The sequence below is a fragment of the Myxocyprinus asiaticus genome, chromosome 13 (genome assembly GCF_019703515.2).
Source record: "Myxocyprinus asiaticus isolate MX2 ecotype Aquarium Trade chromosome 13, UBuf_Myxa_2, whole genome shotgun sequence".
Taxonomy (NCBI): domain Eukaryota; kingdom Metazoa; phylum Chordata; class Actinopteri; order Cypriniformes; family Catostomidae; genus Myxocyprinus; species Myxocyprinus asiaticus.
This window is the reverse complement of record NC_059356.1, coordinates 8,732,987-8,753,937: the sequence shown is the minus strand read 5'-3', so window position 1 is coordinate 8,753,937 and position 20,951 is coordinate 8,732,987. Positions and strand designations below refer to the sequence as shown.

The 20,951-nt window shown below is 39.0% G+C and overlaps 2 protein-coding genes across 4 annotated transcripts in view; one reads left to right on the top strand and one right to left on the bottom strand.

Annotated features, from left to right (window-relative positions):
- The window catches only part of LOC127450403 (UBA-like domain-containing protein 2), a 38,152-nt gene extending 21,767 nt beyond the window's left edge, over positions 1-16,385 (top strand). For 2 of the 3 annotated variants that reach the window (XM_051714494.1, XM_051714493.1), the window contains one exon: positions 226-4,768. In XM_051714494.1, the coding sequence (XP_051570454.1) occupies positions 226-582 (357 nt within the window). In that variant the 3' untranslated portion in view covers positions 583-4,768. Of the gene's footprint in view, positions 1-225; positions 4,769-15,400 lie in introns of those variants that run through there. The other variant, XM_051714492.1, reaches the window with a different exon arrangement.
- LOC127450401 (glutamine-rich protein 2-like) lies at positions 7,697-20,219 on the bottom strand. Its single transcript, XM_051714490.1, has 7 exons — positions 20,085-20,219; positions 18,570-18,688; positions 17,816-17,881; positions 16,746-16,847; positions 14,778-14,937; positions 14,372-14,447; positions 7,697-7,983 (listed from the first exon to the last, which is right to left on the bottom strand). Exons 1-7 carry the CDS (start codon positions 20,208-20,210, stop codon positions 7,817-7,819), a joined length of 816 nt encoding a protein of 271 aa, XP_051570450.1. The 5' UTR covers positions 20,211-20,219; the 3' UTR covers positions 7,697-7,816.
- Positions 20,220-20,951: the final 732 nt, after the last annotated feature.

Genomic DNA, 20,951 nt, shown 5'->3' with positions numbered 1-20,951 from the left:
TGACATGTAATCTGTTAGCCAGTCAACTTGCGTACTAGATGTCTAACATTTAAATTGCATCAGATGTTTGCAGGTAAACCGGTTTCACTGCAGCATGCAACGAGCGATTTCTCTCTGAAACCCTCCTCCTCCCCAGCACCACTTGTCTAGATCTGCTTCAGGGGGATTTTATGTATTCAGCAGCATGTCTTGCATGAAGTTGATGTTTGTGTCTGTTTTGTTTAGATGTGTACTCCACGCAACACTCCGGCCACGCCACCCAACTTCCCCGATGCCATCACCATGTTCTCGAAGCTGCGGGCGTCTGAATGCACAGGCGGCAATGGCAGCGGATCCTCTGCCCAGGTGTCCATGGCGTGCTCTCCGCCTCCTCACTCCCCCGCTCAGGGATTTGGTTCTTTCTGGGCGGCGTCGCCCCCCAGCCACCAGCCCGTCTGGCTACCCCCGTCCTCACCCACAGGCCACCACACACTCCATCACCACCACCATCACATGCACCAGCTGCCCACGTGGCCGCCCGTCTCCCAGCCCGCCAACGGGCAGCAAACACCCGTCATTTCAGCTCTGCATGGCCAGAGATGAGACTCTGAGGTTAGGGGTGAACCAGGGAGGGCCGGAAGTGTAAATTGGGGCGTTGATACACAGTTTAACGGGGCGGGACGTGATCTTGGGAATTGAAAGACTGTGGATAGCCAAGGGGAAAGACATGGTACTCTTTCTTTCTATTTTCTAAAAGAAAATGAACAATCGCTCTTGTTTTGGAGATCTTGATTTGTTCTTTTTATCTATTGTCAATTTAAGTTCTGTCCAAGCCTGGGAAGAACCACTATTATAAAAAAAAAAGATATAAAGAGGTGGCGCAGCTTCAGAGACCCAATCTCTGAAGCCCAATCTCGTTTTCTGCTTACAGCAGAAGAAAAGACACGGAGCCAGCTGTGCACGGACAGGAAGATTTTATGAGAGTTTGTACGCGTGTAAGTGTGAGATTGGACTGGTCTTCTGTTCTTCTGTACTCTGACTGTATCCTCTATAGTGCTGTGTCAGCAAAAAAAACACTCGCAATAAACGTCTGACAAACGAGAAGACTGAATCTCATATCATGGTGGTCATGTTTTCCATCCCAGAATGCATCAGAAGGACATTTCTGTAGAGATATTGTCGATTGAATTCTTAATGAGACTATTATATGATGATACATCACATCATATATTTGTTAAAGACGCACATTTTCAATGGGTGCATGGCCTCAGACAATAAAAATCAAGTGGATTTTTTTGGTCAAGATATAAGTGGAAAAGTTATAAAAATGAGTGAATGTGAAGAGTTTGCAATAATTCTGGGGAGAATTTATTCAAATGAGCCCAGCCATCACAACACTGTCTATTTAATTTGGTTATTTAGTATGAATGCAAAGTTTTTTTTTGTTTTTTTGCTTGATATATCCCCAACTTTTAGCATGTACGCAGTAAAATCAGGAATGCTTTTTATGTTTAAACTTTGTATTTCTCCACAACAATTTGCGAGCCTAGAGTCAAGATTGAACACTGCAAAATAAAAATCTTTCTTAATCAGTATTTTATTCAGAAACAGTATGTTAGTCTTGTTTTCTAGTAATTATACTAACTACAAATACTTAAAATACTTTTACTAGCAAATTTGTGTAAGGTAAGACTTGCATCTTTAGAATAAGAACGCATTATTCATCTTTAGGTAAGAATACATCTTTCAGAGAAAATTTCTGCCCCCATTTCCTTGGTTTAGCATGAAACCACACACATTTTGTTAGATTTATGCTTGGAATAAGAAAGAAAACCCATTTCTAGTGGGTTAAGAAAAATAAACTTGAAAAAAAATCTGAGATATGTTCTCTGAAAACAAGTTTTGATACCTCATCCAATTTTGCATTTTAAGTAAATTTTGTTTTAAGGAAGTTGAGGTATTTTTATTGAAAAATAAAGCAAAAATACTGATTAAGATATATATATATATATTTTTTTTAAATTTTTTTTTTTGCAGTGATTTAAGTGTTGTTTTTTGACCCTAGAAAACTAAATATACTAGTGCAATCTTGTTTAAATTGTAAAGCTAATGAAAGGTCTAAAGTTTGGAGGTCACAAGCTCTATGTATCCACACAACCGGCAGAGTAAAGCTCAGCTCCACCTACCTCTGCTCCAGCCGTGGCCTGATCGTACCTCTCAACGGCTGAATGAGCTCTCTGTGTGAGCTGCAGCGATGGAGGGCTCAAATACCTCATGATCATTGCTGAATGAGGTGTCTGAAACTGATCAGACTTGGCTCAGACATCTCAGGTGGAAGAGAACTGATCTAGTATCATTTATTGGCATTTGTGTCCTACTGATTGCAATGTAAAGCGGGAAGGCCGACCCCAGATCAGAACATTGATTGCCAGTGGGAGTTTGATGACATGTTTCTTGTTTTATTTTTGCATGATGTCACCTTTCCTTTCATAAGTTCATTAAAGACAATCAATGTTGCGGTCATTCAGATTAGTTGTGGTTCAGAATGGACCTTAGTCAGGGTGGACCATGTTTGATTTGAAGCAAATGAAAATGAGGCTGTGAGGAATAAATGTACAGCCTGTTCAATATGTTGTACTGTTGTGTACCTTGGTGTTGGTTATTAAGACCGTAAACCATTTAAAATGTGTCCAAAAAATTCCAGTGGACAAAACTCAAATGAAACATGATTTAAAAAAAAACGTTTTTTTTTTTTGTTTTTGTTTTTGTTTTTTTTTGGACATGAAACCCATTAGCCCTCGTTCGCGTAACATGAGTAAAAGTGTAAAATTTGCACAAATGCATTTCATGAATAAGGCCTGTTGTTCGTAACAACCGTTGATAAAAACATTCTTGCATAAATTGGCACATTGAGCTACTACACTTGCAAAACAAATTTGTGTACATTTTTCGTAAATCTATTCTTGGGGATTCGCTTTACACAAATTCGTTTTCTTTTTGTTTCATGAGTGTGGCCTATTGTTTGTAACAACCAATCATAAAGCCTTTCTTTAAAAAATTGCCAGATTGAATATAAACATGAGCAGAATGAATTTTGGTGTAAAAGTTGTTTACTTGTTTCAATTGAATGTGTCAATTTACGAAAGAATGGTTTTACGAAGGATTTACGCAGATATTCATTCTACTCTTGTTTCAATTGAATTCGTCAATTTACGAAAGAATGGTTTTACGAAGGATTTACGCAGATATTCATTCTACTCGTGTTTCAATTGAATGTGTCAATTTACGAAAGAATGGTTTTACGAAGGATTTACGCAGACATTCATTCTACTCTTGTTTCAATTGAATTCGTCAATTTACGAAAGAATGGTTTTACGAAGGATTTACGCAGATATTCATTCTACTCTTGTTTCAATTGAATTCGTCAATTTACGAAAGAATGGTTTTACGAAGGATTTACGCAGATATTCATTCTACTCGTGTTTCAGTTGAATTCGTCAATTTACGAAAGAATGGTTTTACGAAGAATTTACGCAGATATTTATTCTACTCGTGTTTCAATTGAATTCGTAAATTTACGAAAGATTAGCTTTACGCAGACACTTGTTCTATTCGTTTCAACTGAATGCATCAGTTTACAAAAGATTGGTTTACGAAGGATTTAAGCAGACGTTCTTTCTACTCGTGTTCCAATTGAAAGTGTCAATTTATGTTAGAATGCTTTTAAGGAGGATTTACACCTAAATTTATTCAGCTCAACCATTCTTTTGTCAGATTTTACAACTATTTGCACACAAAAAAAATAATTCTGCTCATGTTTCGTGAATGAGGCCCTTTGAACGCACTGTACGTCTGTACTTCATAGCTTTGTTTTAATTCGTGCCAAATTAAATAAAACATGCACTCTGACTTAGATCCATTGAAGAACGATTTTGAGCATTAGCCATTTTCATTTAACCATAAACAGCTTCTGTTTTATGCCCCCAAAATGAATAGAAAGCATGTGAAATGTGAAAAGTATGCACAGTTTTTGGAAAACGTCAACAGAACGAGATTGCAGGCCTTCAGTTGCATCTGGTTTCTGTCATTTATCTTGTAGAAAGAAACTTGTTGGTCTACATAGGGGAAAAATAAGTGTTGTGGGCATCTGGGAAGTAGGTCATTTCCCTCTGGGATTATTTTGGTGTCGCATTCTGCATCGGTGTAAAAACTGAGAATCTGAACTCTGTCTATATAATCTCGCAAACGGCAATCGCTCAACATCTCCAACTGCCAAACCAGTGCCTTGAGGCTGGAACGGTGTCAATTTTATTCAGCTGTTGCTCTGTAAGGATAGCCGGGCTTGGGCTGAAGCCCCATGGCAACAGGGCTAATACTCTCAAATGTCATTCTCTCAAGCTCTGGAAGGCAGAAGCATTGACTGTTTGAACAGTTGCAATGTCACCCATCTCAGATCAACAGTCTCGCTCTAGTTGTAAGACCATATGATGTCACGGACACCATTGGCGGACGATTAGATTCTTGGGGTTCTTGTTTGTTTAGACTGTGGCTTTGATGAACAACATACACAGTGAATCATTAAGAGGCAGGAGTGCTGACTGATTCCTTCATCATCAAGAATAAGACATTCTTAGCAAACAGCCTTTTGTATTCATTTCCCTCCTGTATTTTCTGTTCTTTTCCCTTGTTGAGATTTGTATTTATATGTCTGACAAAAAAGCTATGATCTGAAACCATTTTGGAGGTCATTGTGTTTTTATTAAGGTCATAATAAATGATTTAATGACTAGTGTGGTTCTGTGGTTCTGTTGTCTTTAAAGTGTAATCCCTAACCTAAGCATACACTACCAACATAAATTCAGCATGAGTCTAGACTTTTGTCTGGCAGTGTAACTCAAAAGTGTGGATTAATTGTGCTGCAACAGCAACCCCCTTCCGATAAACAATGGTTTTGTAACCGTCTCGGTATGTTAACACACTCAAGCTGCTGGCTTAACAATTACACAATGATTACGTGTCAGAAACCAGGACATCTTTACAAATTTCTTGTGCAATTTCATACGCCTAACACATCTTGTCCATTGCACTGTTATAGTTAAAGGAATAGTTCTCTAATAAAATGGTCATGTTCATTATTCACTGTTAAAATAATGTTAGTGACTCCAGTGCAACTATGAAACTGCATGTTAACTATAATGCATCACTGATGTTAGCTTGTCAACACATAAACACAGGATCATTGCTGTACGTGTGTAATCAAATGAGTATTTATTTTTTTTTTAGACTCTGCTCCAAATCTCATGTATTGTAGAAGACTTTTGCTACGTGAATGTCATGAACTGCTCACTGTGTCATGGGAAGTACAAAAGCATGGTGAACAGTGATTTGGAAATGAGGTCTGTGAACCGGTACAGAAAGTGTGTGGTCTATATGACACATACAGTATGTATTCTGACAGTGTGTGTCTTTGACCTCAGACTGCTTCAAAATCAAAACACTACATTAGAAACAGCGTGAAAAAGAACCTAAATGGAGTTACTGTCCACACAAAACAGAGCTTACAATTAAACAATGATTACATGTCTGAAAAACAAATAAATTTATTCATAGAAGCATAAAAGTTATTCATACGACTCCAGTGGTTTAATCCATGTCTTCAGTAGCAATGTGAAAGGTGTGGGTGAGAAAAAGATCAATATACTGTATGTCCATCATTACTATAATGTACATTACATAAGAAGCATGTGAATGTAGAAATGAAAGTGGAGATTTATAGTAAAAAAGTACTTAAATATTGATCTGTTTCTCACCCACACTTATAACGCTTCTGAAGACATGGATTTAAAATACTGGAGTCGTATGGATTACTTTTATGTTTCCTTTATGTGCTTTTTGGAGATTCAAAGTTCTGGTCACCATTCACTTGCATTGTATGGACCTACAGAGCTGAAATATTCTCCTAAAAATCTTCATTTGTGTTCAGCAGAAGAAAGAAAGTCATACACATCTGGGATGGCATGAGGGTGAGTAAATGATGAGAGAATTTAAATTTTTTGGTGAACTATCCCTTTAAGACAAACACTGCATATTTAATATGACTGACAAATATGCATACAAATATTTAATGAATCTTGTATACAATGCATCCGGAAAGTATTCACAGTGCTTCACTTTTTCCACATTTTGTTATGTTACAGCCTTATTCCAAAATGGATTAAATTCATTATTTTCCTCAAAATTCTTCAAACAATACCCCATAATGACAACGTGAAAGAAGTTTGTTTGAAATCTTTGCAAATTTATTAAAAATAAAAAACGAAAAAAATAAATAAATAAAATAAAATTAAAAAAACATCACATGTACGTAAGTATTCACAGCCTTTGCTCAATACTTTGTTGAAGCACCTTTGGCACCAATTACAGCCTCAAGTCTTTTTGAGTATGATGCTACAAGCTTGGCACACCTATTTTTGGGCAGTTTCTCCCATTCTTCTTTGCAGGACCTCTCAAGCTCCATCAGGTTGGATGGGGAGCGTCGGTGCACAGCCATTTTCAGATCTCTCCAGAGATGTTCAATCGGGTTGTCCAAAAGGAGTTGTCCTGTAGCCACTCCTTTGTTATCTTCGCTGTGTGCTTAGGGTCGTTGTCCTGTTGGAAGATGAACCTTCGCCCCAGTCTGAGGTCCAGAGCGCTCTGGAGCAGGTTTTCATCAAGGATGTCTCTGTACATTGCTGCATTCATCTTTCCCTCGATCCTGACTAGTCTCCCAGTTCCTGCCGCTGAAAAACATCCCCACAGCATGATGCTGCCACCACCATGCTTCACTGTAGGGATGGTATTGGCCAGGTGATGAGTGGTGCCTGGTTTCCTCCAGACATGACGCTTGCCATTCAGGCCAAAGAGTTCAATCTTTGTTTCATCAGACCAGGCGGGCTGTCATGTGCCTTTTACTGAGGAGTGGCTTCCGTCTGGCCACTCTATCATACAGGCCTGATTGGTGGAGTGCTGCAGAGATGGTTTTTCTTCTGGAAGGTTCACCTCTCTCCACAGAGAAATGCTGGAGCTCTGTCAGAGTGACCATTGGGTTCTTGGTCACCTCCCTGACTAAGGCCCTTCTCCCCCGATCGCTCAGTTTGGCCAGGCAGCCAGCTCTAGGAAGAGTCCTGGTGGTTCCAAACTTCTTCCATTTACGGATGATGGAGACCACTGTGCTCATTGGGACCTACAATGCTGCAGAAATTTTTCTGTACCCTTCCCCAGATCTGTGCCTCGATACAATCCTGTCTCGGAGGTCTACAGACAATTCCTTGGACTTCATGGCTTGGTTTGTGCTCTGAAATGCACTGTTAACTGTGGGACCTTATATAGACAGTGTGTGCCGTTCCAAATCATGTCCAATCAACTGAATTTACCACAGGTGGACTCCAATCAAGTTGTAGAAACATCTCAAGGATGATCAGTGGAAACAGGATGCACCTGAGCTCAATTTTGAGTGTCATGGCAAAGGCTGTGAATACTTATGTACATGTGATTTTTTTTTTCGTTTTTTATTTTTAATAAATTTGCAAAGATTTCAAACAAACATCTTTCAAGTTGTTGTTATGGGGTATTGTTTGTAGAATTTTGAGGAAAATAATGAATTTAATCCATTTTGGAATAAGGCTGTAACATAACAAAATGTGGAAAAAGTGAAGCGCTGTGAATACTTTTCGGATGCACTGTATATTTATTTCAAAGCCACATGTTCACAATCCCCTCTGTACACAAACAGAGCTCACACCTCCCACTGCTGTAAATGATCTATTCAAACAATGGAGCAGCTGCTATTTGACGAGGTCTACAGTGATGTCACCGGCTTGTCCTCTGATTGGCTGAGGTCTTTGTGGAGCGCCAGTCCTTGTTTGGGCTCGGTGGTGGTGTCATGGAATGAGGACTGGAGCGTGATGCCCGGGGACAGACAGTCCATGGAGGACATGGGCCACTCTTGGACTGAGCTACTGGAAGCTGTGGAAGTATGGAGACAGAGGTGAAAGGTTAAAGATGACAGACCACTGACTTATGATCACAACTGCATGAGGTACAGTTGGGGGACGTAACATTTTGACATTTATCAGGCACTAAAAGCGACTTACAAAAAAGTAGAAGTAAAATGTATTGAGGTTCACCAAGTTCAGAGCTACCCAGAAAAACTTTCTTTGCTTACTTTTGACTGTTTTGACCTCTATCTATTTATAACAAAGTTCATTTCAGGGTTAAAATCAACAAATAGGCCAACATATAGACCTTGAACCCTGTGGGACCATGAAACCCCAACTTAGACACAAAGGTCAGGAGCAGCAATCTAAGTGTTCCCAACCATCTAAGTGTTAACCTCATAGTTAAAAAGGCTTGAGTTGTAAACAGCTTCAACAGGTTCATTCCTAAATGCAGTGACTGTATTTAAGATCAGCATGCAGCATTCATGGGCTCTTTATAACCCACCTGAGCTGCTGCGCTGAGTTTTGGCACTCTGTGGATGTGCTGGACTTCCACACTCCACTGGACCTCTGGGACTGCGAGTGGCTGATTATATATTTTTACAAATCAGTTTTCACTAGTTAAAATGCCAATTCTTGATATTAGTAACTAGGTTGCAGTAGTAAAATGTTTATTCTTGATATCAAAGATGCCATCATCACTTGCAGAAAAACACATTCTTGATAGCTGATACACATACTGTAGTAAAAGCCGTATTTTTTTATTTCTGTAACTGCATTTTCTCTAGTAGAATTTCACAATGAACTGTTATTCACTCCTGTTCAAAATGCAATTACAGATATCTATAATTAATTTCATACTACTTGATACTTCAAATACACATCAGCTATGTACTTCTTTTTCTTTTTTTGATTTTCTCCTCAATTTGGAATGCCCAATTCCCAATGCGCTTTAAGTCCTTGTGGTGGCGTAGTGACTTGCCTCAATCCGGGTGGCAGAGGATGAACCTCAGTTGCCTCCGCATCCGAGACCGTCAATCCGCACATCTTTTCACATGGCTTGGTGAGTGTGTTACCATGGAGATGTAGCACGTGTGGAGGCCCATGCTATTCTCAGCGGCATCCACGCACAACTCACCACGCGCCCCACCGAGATCGAGAACCACATTATAGCGACCACAAGGAGGTTACCCCAAGTGACTCTACCCTCCCTAGCAACCGGGCCAATTTGGTTGCTTAGGAGACCTGGCTGGAGTCACTCAGCACACCCTGGATTTGAACTCATGACTCCAGGTGTGGTAGTCAGCTTCAATAATCACTGAGCTACCCAGGCACCCCAGCTATGTACTTCTTACAAGTAAAAATGTTAATTTTTGTTATTAATAATTACATTGTTACTAGTGCAAATGCCCATTCCAGATATCAACAATGGAATTACAATTAGTGAAAATTATCCTTTTTAAAATCGGTTATTTGTTTTTCACTAATGCCGATGTTACTTTCAGATCGGCCTATCTGTAATGTTATTGTAACTAGTAACAAAGTCTTTTAAGATTTATTTAATTACTCTTCAATTTATTGACATCTTAAATATATTTCCAGATATCAATAAACGTTGAATGTAACATAAAAAATTAATTTAGAGATCTAAAATAATGACCATTTTCAATTATTATAGAGCAATTAATTTTAGATATCTAATTTAGTTTTGAAAAGGAGTGAACGGCAGATCATTGTGAAATTTTTACTTGTGAAAATGCAGTTACAGATATCAAAAAATATGTTTTTTACTGGTTGAAATTCCTTTTTTATGTCAAGGGTGGGTATTTCCGCAAGGAATGACATATTTTTCATATCAAGAATAACCATTTTCATTAATGCAAACGTAATTACTGAAATTAAGAATTTGTACTTTCACTAGTAGCAATTCAACTGCTGATATCAAGCAGTAGTATTTTTTCTATAATGTATCATTTTTTTCTAGAATCAGTAATTCATATCCTGCACGTGATTAAATGTCGAAAGGGCTTGCAAAACTTAGTGCATTCAAGCTATAAATTTTTTTTGAGCATATGTTCTCTGGACTTGAACCCGTAACCATGGCATTGACAGCTCCATGTCACACAGGTTGAGCTACAGGAGCATTGGAAAAAAATGCCAACTGAAAATCAGAAAAAAAGACAAAGGTACAAGACTGTGTACTTACAGTAAACTCTTCATAATAGAATAAACTACTCATCCCATAAATTACGTAAATCAAATAGTATAAAAATATAAAAATACACATATAAGTATAAAAATACAATATATTTTTATTTCATTGCAAAATATTTAAATATATGCACATATACAAGTTGATTGAGAGTGCAGGAAGCGCGACTTGATTACGTCAGTCGCAATGCTTAATGGGCATGTACTGTTCCTGCTTCCATGCTAACAGTGATGTCGCTGATTGGCTGATCGCTCTTCAGGATTATGGGTAGTGTAGTTTTTCACCAAAAATTCAGTAATCAAGCTATTTTTTTAAAATCATGTTAAAATCACATAGACATGTCTTCTACAGAAGCATATACCATCGATTAACAACATCAAGGCAGGTTTGTCTTGAAAGGTTTATACATTATTGCTCAAATCGTTTTTTTTTTTGGGATGGGATTATACAAAATTAAAATAAAATCAGAACCCAACTGTTGTGCTCTATTAGGAATAGGACAACGTTTGACCTTAAACAATGAACCCATCGGCTCATAAATCACTTCTTTACTACATCACATGCACTAGCTGTCAAACTTTAGCTCTGTCAAGCATGACAAAGCTCATCTGAAACCTAATTCTTTTGAATTTCAGCTGTTTCTCTGAATAAACGATAAAATGAAGGGCAAAGACCTGAGTCCAGTTCTCCTCCAGGTCTATTCTCACTTCCAGATGGTTTCTGATTGCAGCTCTGCTATTATGTAACACAGAAATGTTCAATTCTTTCCGGCAAGGAACGTTAAACAAGTCCCCCATCCCCCATTGTTCAAGTCCATTCTCAGCCCTACTGCCCACCCTACACTTCAGCAGCCCTGTTCACCCCTAATCCTGAACTAAAATGTAGATCTTTTCCATTCAACAACAGTTCATGTTGACTATGTCTTTCAAAAGAAAAAACACCATTAAAGCATCATAAGTAGTCCATATGACTTGTACCCTATAGTCGAAGTCTTCTGAAGCCATATGATAGCTTTGTGTGAAGAAAAGACTGTAATTAAGTTTTTATTCATTGAATATAACTTTATTCCTTTAAAAAACATGAATGCTACACATTTGGTTTCACTGACATCTTTATTTTTCTCTCTTCTGCTCCCTCTCTGGCCCTTCTTCAACCACCCCAGCCCAGATGCAGTCTTCCAGATGTTTGTTGCGAGATGAGCAGCAAGTGGGCCAAGGGTAGAGACGGACATTGTGATGCGATCATAGTTAAGATGTGTTGTGTAATAGAGTTTTTTTTTTTTTTTTTTTTTTCTTTTCTCCCCAATTTGTAATGCCCAATTCCTAAGTCCTTGTGGTGGCATAGTGACTCATCTCAATCTGAGTGGCGGAGGATGAATCTCAGTCGCCTCCACGTCTGAGACCGTCAACCCGCGCATCTTATCACGTGGCTTGTTGAGCACGTTACCACGGAGACATAGCACGTGTGGATGCCCACGCTATTCTCAGTGGCATCTACGCACAACTCACCACGCACCCCACCGAGAGCGAGAACCACATTATAGTGACCACGAGGAGGTTACCCCATGTGACTCTACCCTCCCCAGCAACCGGGCCAATTTGGTTGCTTAGGAGACCTGGCTGGAGTCACTCAGCACGCCCTGGATTCGAACTCGTGACTCCAGGGGTGGTAGTCAGCGTCAATACTCGCTGAGCTACCCAGGCCCCAGTGTAACAGAGTCTTGATCAGGGCCAGGAAGCCCCTTCTGGATATTGTCATGGACACAATAGCAACTTCTACCGTCAACGAACAGCCTCTGACACAAGCATCAACCATTCAACTGTTTTCACATAACAGTTTGTTATTAACCAATTCTCTCATCTTACTGAATTACAGATCAATTAAATGAGAGAGTTAGAGTTACTGGAATCTGTGATATTTTATTCACTAAGCATAGAAATAAAAATAATTTTCTATTCATATTTCATATTTGTAATGAAAAAACAAAAACCTAAAAATATGTCATTTGCATAAGTAATTAGTCCCAGCTTGCTGAAAGTTTTCTCAGATGAAAACAATTGCCTTAAAGGAATAGTTGACCCAAAATTTAAAATTCTCTCATCATTTACTCACCCTCATGCCATCCCAGATGTGTATGACTTTCTTTCTTTTGCTGAACACAAATGAAGATTTTTAGAAGAATATTTCAGCTCTTTTGGTCAATACAATGCAAGTAAATGGTGACCAGAACTCAGAAGGTGCAAACAGCACATAAAGGCATCATGAAAGTAATTCATATGACTCCAGTGATTTAAATCCATGTCTTCAGACGCTAAATGAAAAGTGTGGGTGAGAATCAGATCAATATTTAAGTCCTTTTTTACTATAAATCTCCACCTTTGACCAGCCCCAACCAGTAGGTGGCTGAATGTGAAAGTGAAAGTCACTTCCACGTTCCACAAATGAAAGTGAAGGTTTTTATGCTGCTTTTATGTGCTGTTTGGTCCTTCTGAGTTCTGGTCACAATTCACTTGCATTGTGAGGATCAACAGAGCAGAAATATTCTTCTAAAAATCTTCATTTGTGTTCTGCAGAAGAAAGAAAGTCATACACATCTGAGATGGCATGAGGGTGAGTAAATGATGAGAGAATTTTCATTTTTGGGTCAACTGTCCCTTTAATAAAGATACAGTTGCCTTAAAATTGGCCTTGACCAGTAAATCATTAAAATAACTATATAACTATATCTTTAGATGCAACGTTAGACATGTCTTTAGATGCGTCTTAAGATATGACTTCACATGCGTCTTTAGATGCGACTTACTGTAAGATGTGACTTTAAACGCGTCATCAGAAGTGTCTTTAGATGCAAATATACATGCATCTTTAGATGCATCTTAAGATGGGTCTTTAAATGAAACTTTAAATGCGACAAGATGCAACTTTACGTGCGTCTTTTGATACGTCTAGAGATGTGACTTTGGATGCGTCTTTAGACACATCTTTATTTACGAATGTGGTGTGACTTTAGATTTGATTGTTACATGCTGTAACTGCGCTAATTTGTTCCACTCTGGTTGTTGGTGCTATTGTTGTCCACCAGATGGGGTTGTCTCTCTGGAGTCAAGAAACTGGTCTAACAATTTACCTGAAATGAGTCCTGGATTGATCAGGTTGTAAAAAGGCCGTTCTCCCCAGTCTGTTTGCCTCACCAGCATTTGGATTTGTTTTTGGTTTTCTTTACATTTCCTGATTTACTGTTCCTTACTTTGTCTTTTATTTCTTCTCCTAAACCAACCTTGCTTATGTTATTTTGAATCACAAATCAACAAATATATTTTGGTTAACTGTATCAATCTGTGTCCTCCTCATTCGTATTACTCTGCCTTGAGCCGGTTGGTTTGTAACAATGCATCATTAGATGCGTTTTTTTTTTTTTTTTAGAAATAAATGTTTTCAGTCTTGTTCTTGAACTGTTCTTTACTCTTTTTTTTTCACCTCACATATTCTGTTCTTTGAAGACAAAAATATGGTCTGCCTTATTTTAAATCAGCTTGCACGACTTGTCGACTTGTTGACCCCACAAGACAAAACAGCAACTGGATCAACACAAATGGACCCACCCACAAGTTTACACACCCCTGGCCCAGAGTAAAGCATGCCACCCCGTGACAAACAACTGTCCGTGATAACCGCGCACAACTCCCTGCTTTTCCTGAGCAGTGAAACTGCCCACTGTTTTTAATAGAAAACTCTCTGGGTCCTGAAGGTTTTTGGTTTCCCAGCATCCGCCACACTTTTGAGTGCTTCCCAACAGTGGTTATTTGATGCTGAGAGCCAGCTTTGACCCATACACAACCATTGCAGAGGGCCGCTATCACTTAGCAATGCCCAAGAGTGCAACACACTGCCCCATGGACTAAGGGCATGCGACCCCTGAACAGGCCAACCCATGCAAACCTTCACTATCCCGCCCCCGTGACAGGTGAGGATTCTCTCACACAGCCTCTGAAGGGCAGCACAAAAAATAAATAAATCTTGTATCTTTTTTTTTTTTTTTTTAATAACTCTGCAAGGGGTCTACAAACTCACAACCCCAAACGTATCTTAAAAGAAGCCCGTGAATTACAGAGGGAAAAAAAAATAAATAAAAAAAAATAAATGCAAACAGTTTGTATTGAGGGTGAATGCTGCTCTGATTTAGGACAGTAATATGAGATCTTGCCTTGTCTCGGAGAGATGGTGGGTAGTCTGGACTCTGTGGTACTGACTGCTCTGCTGCTCATCCGGCCCTTGTAGACCTGTCCATCCATACCCAAGATTTGAAGAAACAGAGAAAACACCCTTAATCCCTTTAAACTACTCAATGTTCTTTCAATATGATGATTTCAAATGATTCTGTCATTTGCACCCCAGCATCAGTGGTGGTGGAGTAGTGGACTAAAGCACTGAACTGGTAAGCAAAAGGTTGCTGGTTCAATCCCCACAGCCACCACCATTGTGTCCTTGAGCAAGGCACTTAACTTCAGGTTGCTCCAGGGACATTGTCCCTGTAATAAGTGCACTGTAAGTTGCTTTGGATAAAAGCGTCTGCCAAATGCATAAATGTAAATGTAGCATCACATGTTGACCTGTATGGGTGGTCCAGAGGACATGGACTGGCTCTCCTCTTCAGCCTGGATCAGGTGGGTGATGAGGTGGGAGTAGTGGTGGTGGGGGTAGGTGAGGGTATGACTACCCCCACAGCTACGGGCCAGATAACTGTAATTGGTCATTTCTGGGATCCGCTCACTGCACAATGAAACGTAACACAACCTTCTGGTTATAATGAACTTGTACCTGTGTGCTACTGCATGAGTGTCTACAATAAAGTGTCAAACCTTATTGATACAATATGATAGTGTGTTGATCAAGGTTGCACATCCATTTGCGCTGCATCCATTTTCCTCATGCAACAACATACATACAATGATTGACTCTTATGAGGAAGCTCTTTTTAATGAATCAGTCAAAAAGGAAAATGAATCAGTTTCAAACTCATGAGTTAGTATTGTTTTTGTTTGGTAATCGTTAAGCGGAATCAGAATTAAATTCCTTATGATTCCCATCACTTTTGTAAGACACAGTGGCGTTGCGAGGGTGGCAGCGAACACCAAGGGTGACCACACCCACATCAACAATGTGGGATATGTGTAACTGTATGATTTACAATATCTACTGTAAATTATTTCCTAAATTGCTTTATCTTTTATAGAGAGTGTTGGAGCTGGAGGCTGATGAATCCCCACACATTTTTGTGGATGTTGATGAGGCAGGATTCAACTTGACCAACGTCAGGAGACATGGCCGTAATATTATTGGTCACCAAGCCACTGTTGATGTGCCAGGCCAGCGTGGAGGGAACATTACAATGTGTGCTGCCATATGTGGGAATGGTGTACTCAGCCACATTCCCATCATTGGGCCCTATAACACACAACGTCTCCTCAAGTTCCTGGAAACTCTTTACAAGGATCTCATTCCTGAGAATGAGAGGGGGTTGGTAAGAAATGACCTGCCAATGTATGTTATAGTTTGGGACAACGTAAGTTTCCATCATTCAAATACAGTCAGGGAATGGTTTGTTGCCCACCCACGTTTTTTGATGGAGTTTCTCCCACCATACTCCCCATTCCTATATCCCACTGAGGAGTTCTTTTCTGCATGGAGATGGAAGGTCTATGATCACCGTCCTCATGACCAGTTGTCCTTACTGGGTGCAATGGATGCTGGTTGTGAGGATATCACAGCAGATTGTTGTAGGGGGTGGCTGCGTCATGCCAAAATATATTTTCCCTTGTTGCATTGCAAGGGAGGATATCAGGTGTGATGTAGATGAAATGTTGTGGCCAGACAGAGAGGAGAGATTGGAAGACCCATGAGGTTGATGAACTTACAGCATATTTTCTTTTTTCTTGCACATAAAGTAGTTCCTGAATTTTGCTATTGTGTATATTTTTTTTTGTACAAGCTTTCTTTACGTATTTTCGGTTGGCTGTAAAGTGTGTGTACATACAGTGATGAGAAATGTTTGAATAAATGTTTGTTGAAAGTATAGTATGTGCCATGACTTTTTGATATCAATACTATTCAGCTGCCTACATATACAACGTTAGCAATTGGACAATATTACATAGTGGGTAACTATCACACTTTCATTTGACAAGATGTCTTTGCATTTTGACTGTCTTGGTTTAAGCAATAATAAAGGAACCTTTTGTTTTGATGCCAATGATTTATTCATTGCTGGATTTATTTACATTTGAAACATGAGTTAATTCTTTTGATTGAGTAATCACCTTTTGCAGGTCACATAGAGTGGTGTGCTGAATGTACCACGTGATGTGAGGATTATACTTAGAGTTTTGACAATTGAAAATTTGTTTCAGTAAATGTGCCAAATCGATTGAGCACTGTAATCGATTGAGAAAAACTGTAAAGTGTAACAGTGCTGATCCAAAGTTTGATATGTGACTCCCCCTTCTGGACAACTGCAACAACTGGAAGATGCACTGAGAGTGGAGTGGAAGAGGATATGACCTCACTGTGATTTGTCTTACCTCCTAGAGTGCTGTCTCACCTGCTCCAGCTTGTACACAGTGTAAGGCCGGTTGGACTTGTGAGTGGGCAGTCCTGGGGCAGAGGGCAGAGTAACCAAATTCCTGCAACCATTCACAGTGTCAGAGAAGTTAACATAGTCATTACACTGCAAGAAGTAATTTTTTATTTAAAATATTATCATTATCAAAATAATATTATTTAATCAAAATAATTTAATAATATTAAAATAATATACTTAAAACCAGAACAATAAATGCCAATGTGTTTATATATTCTCTGAAAATGTATTACGTGAAAATCCCAGGAGATCAGCAGTTACAGAAATACTCAAACCAGCCCATCTGGCACCAACAATCATGCCACGGTCTAAATCATTGAGATCAAATTTTTTCCCCATTCTGATGGTTGATGTGAACATTAACTGAAGCTCCTGACCCATATCTGCATGATTTAATGCACTGCACTGCTGCCACAGGATTGGAAGCTTGTTGGTGCCAGATGGGCTGGTTTGAGTATTTCTGTAACTGCTGATCTCCTGGGATTTTCACACACAACAGTCTCTAGAATTTACTCAGAATGGTGCCAAAAACAAAAAACATCCAGTGAGCGGCAGTTCTGTGGACGGAAACGTCTTGTTGATGAGAGAGGTCAACAGAGAATGACCAGACTGGTTCAAACTGACAAAGTCTACAGTAACTCAGATAACCGCTCTGTACAATTGTGGTGAGAAGAATATAATCTCAGAATGCTATTCTGAGATGCGGGTTGGCGCTGTTTTGACGGCAGAGGGGGACCTACACAATATTAGGCAGGTGGTTTTAATGTTGTGGCTGATCCGTGTATGTATATATATATATATATGAAAAACATTCTCTGAAAGTCTTAATATCTTATGCAATTTTTTCCTCTTCAGTAAATGTATCTTGTATTTATTTCAATACTGATAAAAAAAATACTGATACAAAAATACTAGTTAAGAGAATGTATTTATTTATTTGCTTATTTATATGTTAATATGTGTGTGCAGCTTCAAAGTATTTACAGTTGTCCTTGCTAAAAAAATACATACTGTCCTGGTGTCATCATATCCACTGGCCGATCGCAGGAGATGCAGTGAAAGTGGGCCATTAATTGCCTTAGACAAAGTGAGAAGGACACAAAGACAGTCAGGTTTGATTTCATAATATGTTGCATATTATAAGAGCACCACCATGTTAGTAAATGGATGAGAAAGTAATGAGAATGTATTGATGAAACACTTAGGCCAGAAACCTATTCTATGCAAGTACGGAAATGGCAACACAAATGTATCAGTTTACATTAATGACCGCTTGATGAGCCCGCTAAGAAAGCAATGTGCATTCTGTTGCATCATGAATTTCGCTCTGACACATTTCAAAAGTAACAATGCAAGAAATCTAACTTGTGCAGTTGTCAGCACTTAAAACTGATTGCAGAATTAAATAATATCATCAGATTATTATGTATCTAAAAATATTTTCTTGCAGTTAGCTACCTTTTGTTAGCAGTTGTAGTGTAGCTAACTACTTTTTTTAAAGAGTAGCTTGACTGTTGTTTAATTACTTTAAGTTATGTGTAGTGTGTGGTTTTGGAAGCTACAGTTTCAAAGGACCTTTCCCAACACTGGCCCCAGCCCCCGAAATTGCGCAGAAACCAGCCAATCAGATTGGAACTTACCATCTCCACCATGTGTGCGGGCAATATGCATCACATGATCCACGAATGGTCCATGTCTGAGGCGAGACTAAGCTTACTGTATATTGTAAGAGAATTTTGTACAAGTAAAAAATCTGGCCCCTCACTTCCTGAGTCCTGCGGCGTCATCCTGCTCAGGTGCTGGAGGTGTCTGCAGCTGCTTGTGGATGCTCCTCCAGTGATCATCCAGCTGTTTCTTCAGAGGGTCCAGCTCAATCCGGTTCAACTACAGAGCAAGACAAAAATGTACTTGTGGGTTTTTCTTTAACACAGGGTTTCTCAGCAAGGGGTCGGGGGGCGGTGATGAACTACGAAGCGATCATCATGAAGCTGCAGGGGATCTGTGAGATTGGCAATGGCAAATTAAATAAAAATAAAAAATTATGTAAATCTCACCTTAACATGTCCAGGTCAGTTTTTACTCCAAAATCAAACGAAAATAAGAAATTATATTTTTCCTAAACAATATGAAGCCTATTTTAGGACCATTAATTTTGCACATTTTACTTCCAAATTCTCCTTAGCGTAATGCATCCAGATATTTATCTTTTGCAAAATTTAGCAAAATATAATTTCTTAATTCTTTCTTTTGATTTTGCCATGAAATATGACCTAGACATGATTCACCCAATTGTTAAATACAATAAAAAGGCCTAAGCATTGTTGTCTCAATAAATATAAGGTTTATGAATAAATATAATGATTTTTTTTGCAATATACAGCAAAGTGCTGTATATGATTAACTATGTCAAAATTAAATTAAATTAAATCAAACATTACACTTCACTCTGATCTTATATACAAAATGAGTCCTTATATTTATTGAAAGGCTAGAACATTAGCCTACTTGAACTCTCAGGGAGTACTTCAGTTAAATCCTTAGGTCAGCAAGGATGGTAACATCCAACATTTTTACACCCTGAATGACACAGAGGGTCTGTTCCAAAAGCAAGTGAGCACCCTCCGGGGGCAGCATATTAAGACATCATAGGCACGCTCCCGATGTGAAGGCTGTTCCAAAAAGTAGGTCTCTTAATTATGCTTCCTCTTAAGATATCTAAGGTAGCATCATATGTATCCTTCCATGGGTAGGCAATCCCAGAATGCACAGCAATAAGCTCAGCAGAAAAATAAATCCAAGAGACGGAGCAAGAGAAATTTAGATAACAAATACTTACAATTTATTCAATACTGAAAAGTATCAATAAATAACAGTTTAATATGCTACAAAACTGACTATTTTAAGTGTGTGTATTTATGCTCATTAAAGGATCACGTCGTTTCTCTCGCATCACCTGTATTGAAATCAGTTGCGAGTCGAGTGTCCTGTGTGTTGCGCATGAGGAGCACTATTTGAAAGATGCGCGGAGCTGCCACCTATGAAGAGTGTTCCAAATCGGTCTTTTATGAGGCTTCATTTCAGATAGGATGCTGCCATAGAAGACAGCTGCCTATGTAGGCAGGAGACAGCGAGGTAGCTCACTAAGTTTTGGAACAGACCCAGAGCTACAGAGATGTGAAATTACTTTAAAGTTCATTGTTTGTGTTTGCATTTTAAATCAGAGGGCATCAGTAAGACTCACTGTGCAAGGACACACAATTTAGTTCTGTCTGTTCCTCACCTTGAAGTCCATTTCTGTGGAGATCTTCTCCATGATCTCGTTCCAGTCCTGCTCCTGACCACTGATCTTACTGAGCAGCTCCTGCAGCATGTTATTCAGCTGCTCGGTCACACTGTCAAACTGCATGCAGCTCACCTTGCTCTCCAGAGCGTGCTTGTCTGCTTTCTGAGGGGCAAAACGGATGACATCCAGTGATTGACAGTGACTGCGGCTGTCCGATGGGGAACACTCAGAGTTCAGATGGACTTTGATTGAGTTTTATTGAACTGTATACAGAAACAGCTACTCACAATTTCAGTCTCCATCTCGACCAGCTCCTTGTCAACTTTCTTCTTGTCCAGCTCCTCAATAGTCTTGTACAAATGCTGAGAGAGGCACAATTTATTGGGTCTGTCTCTGTGTGTGTGTGTGTGTGATCTTGATTGTCTATCCTTGTGGGGACCAGTGATCCTTAAAACGATATTGAAACCTGAAAAACCTATATTTCAGTTTGATTTTCATATTATTTCAATACTCCATGTTTCAAATGTTACCTAAAGACATTTTTCTATATTTCATCATATTTAATAAATTAACTTTCGTTTTATGGACCATGTAAGAAAAGCACGTAATTTCCCAGAATGCACAAATTTACAGTTTATTTCAAAATTAATGATGCAATTATTTATCACTAAACCTTTATTTGTGTGACTGTTGCAAACACAATTACATTTGATTATATCTAATTATAATTATTAGCTCACCAATATTCTCTTCTAACTATTCCTCCACCACGGTAGTAGTTGGCTTGTAACAGAAAACTCACAGTAGAAGTTGACTGTTCACTTTAATGTCTGCTATAGCATCCCTTTGTGGCAATGTTTAAAA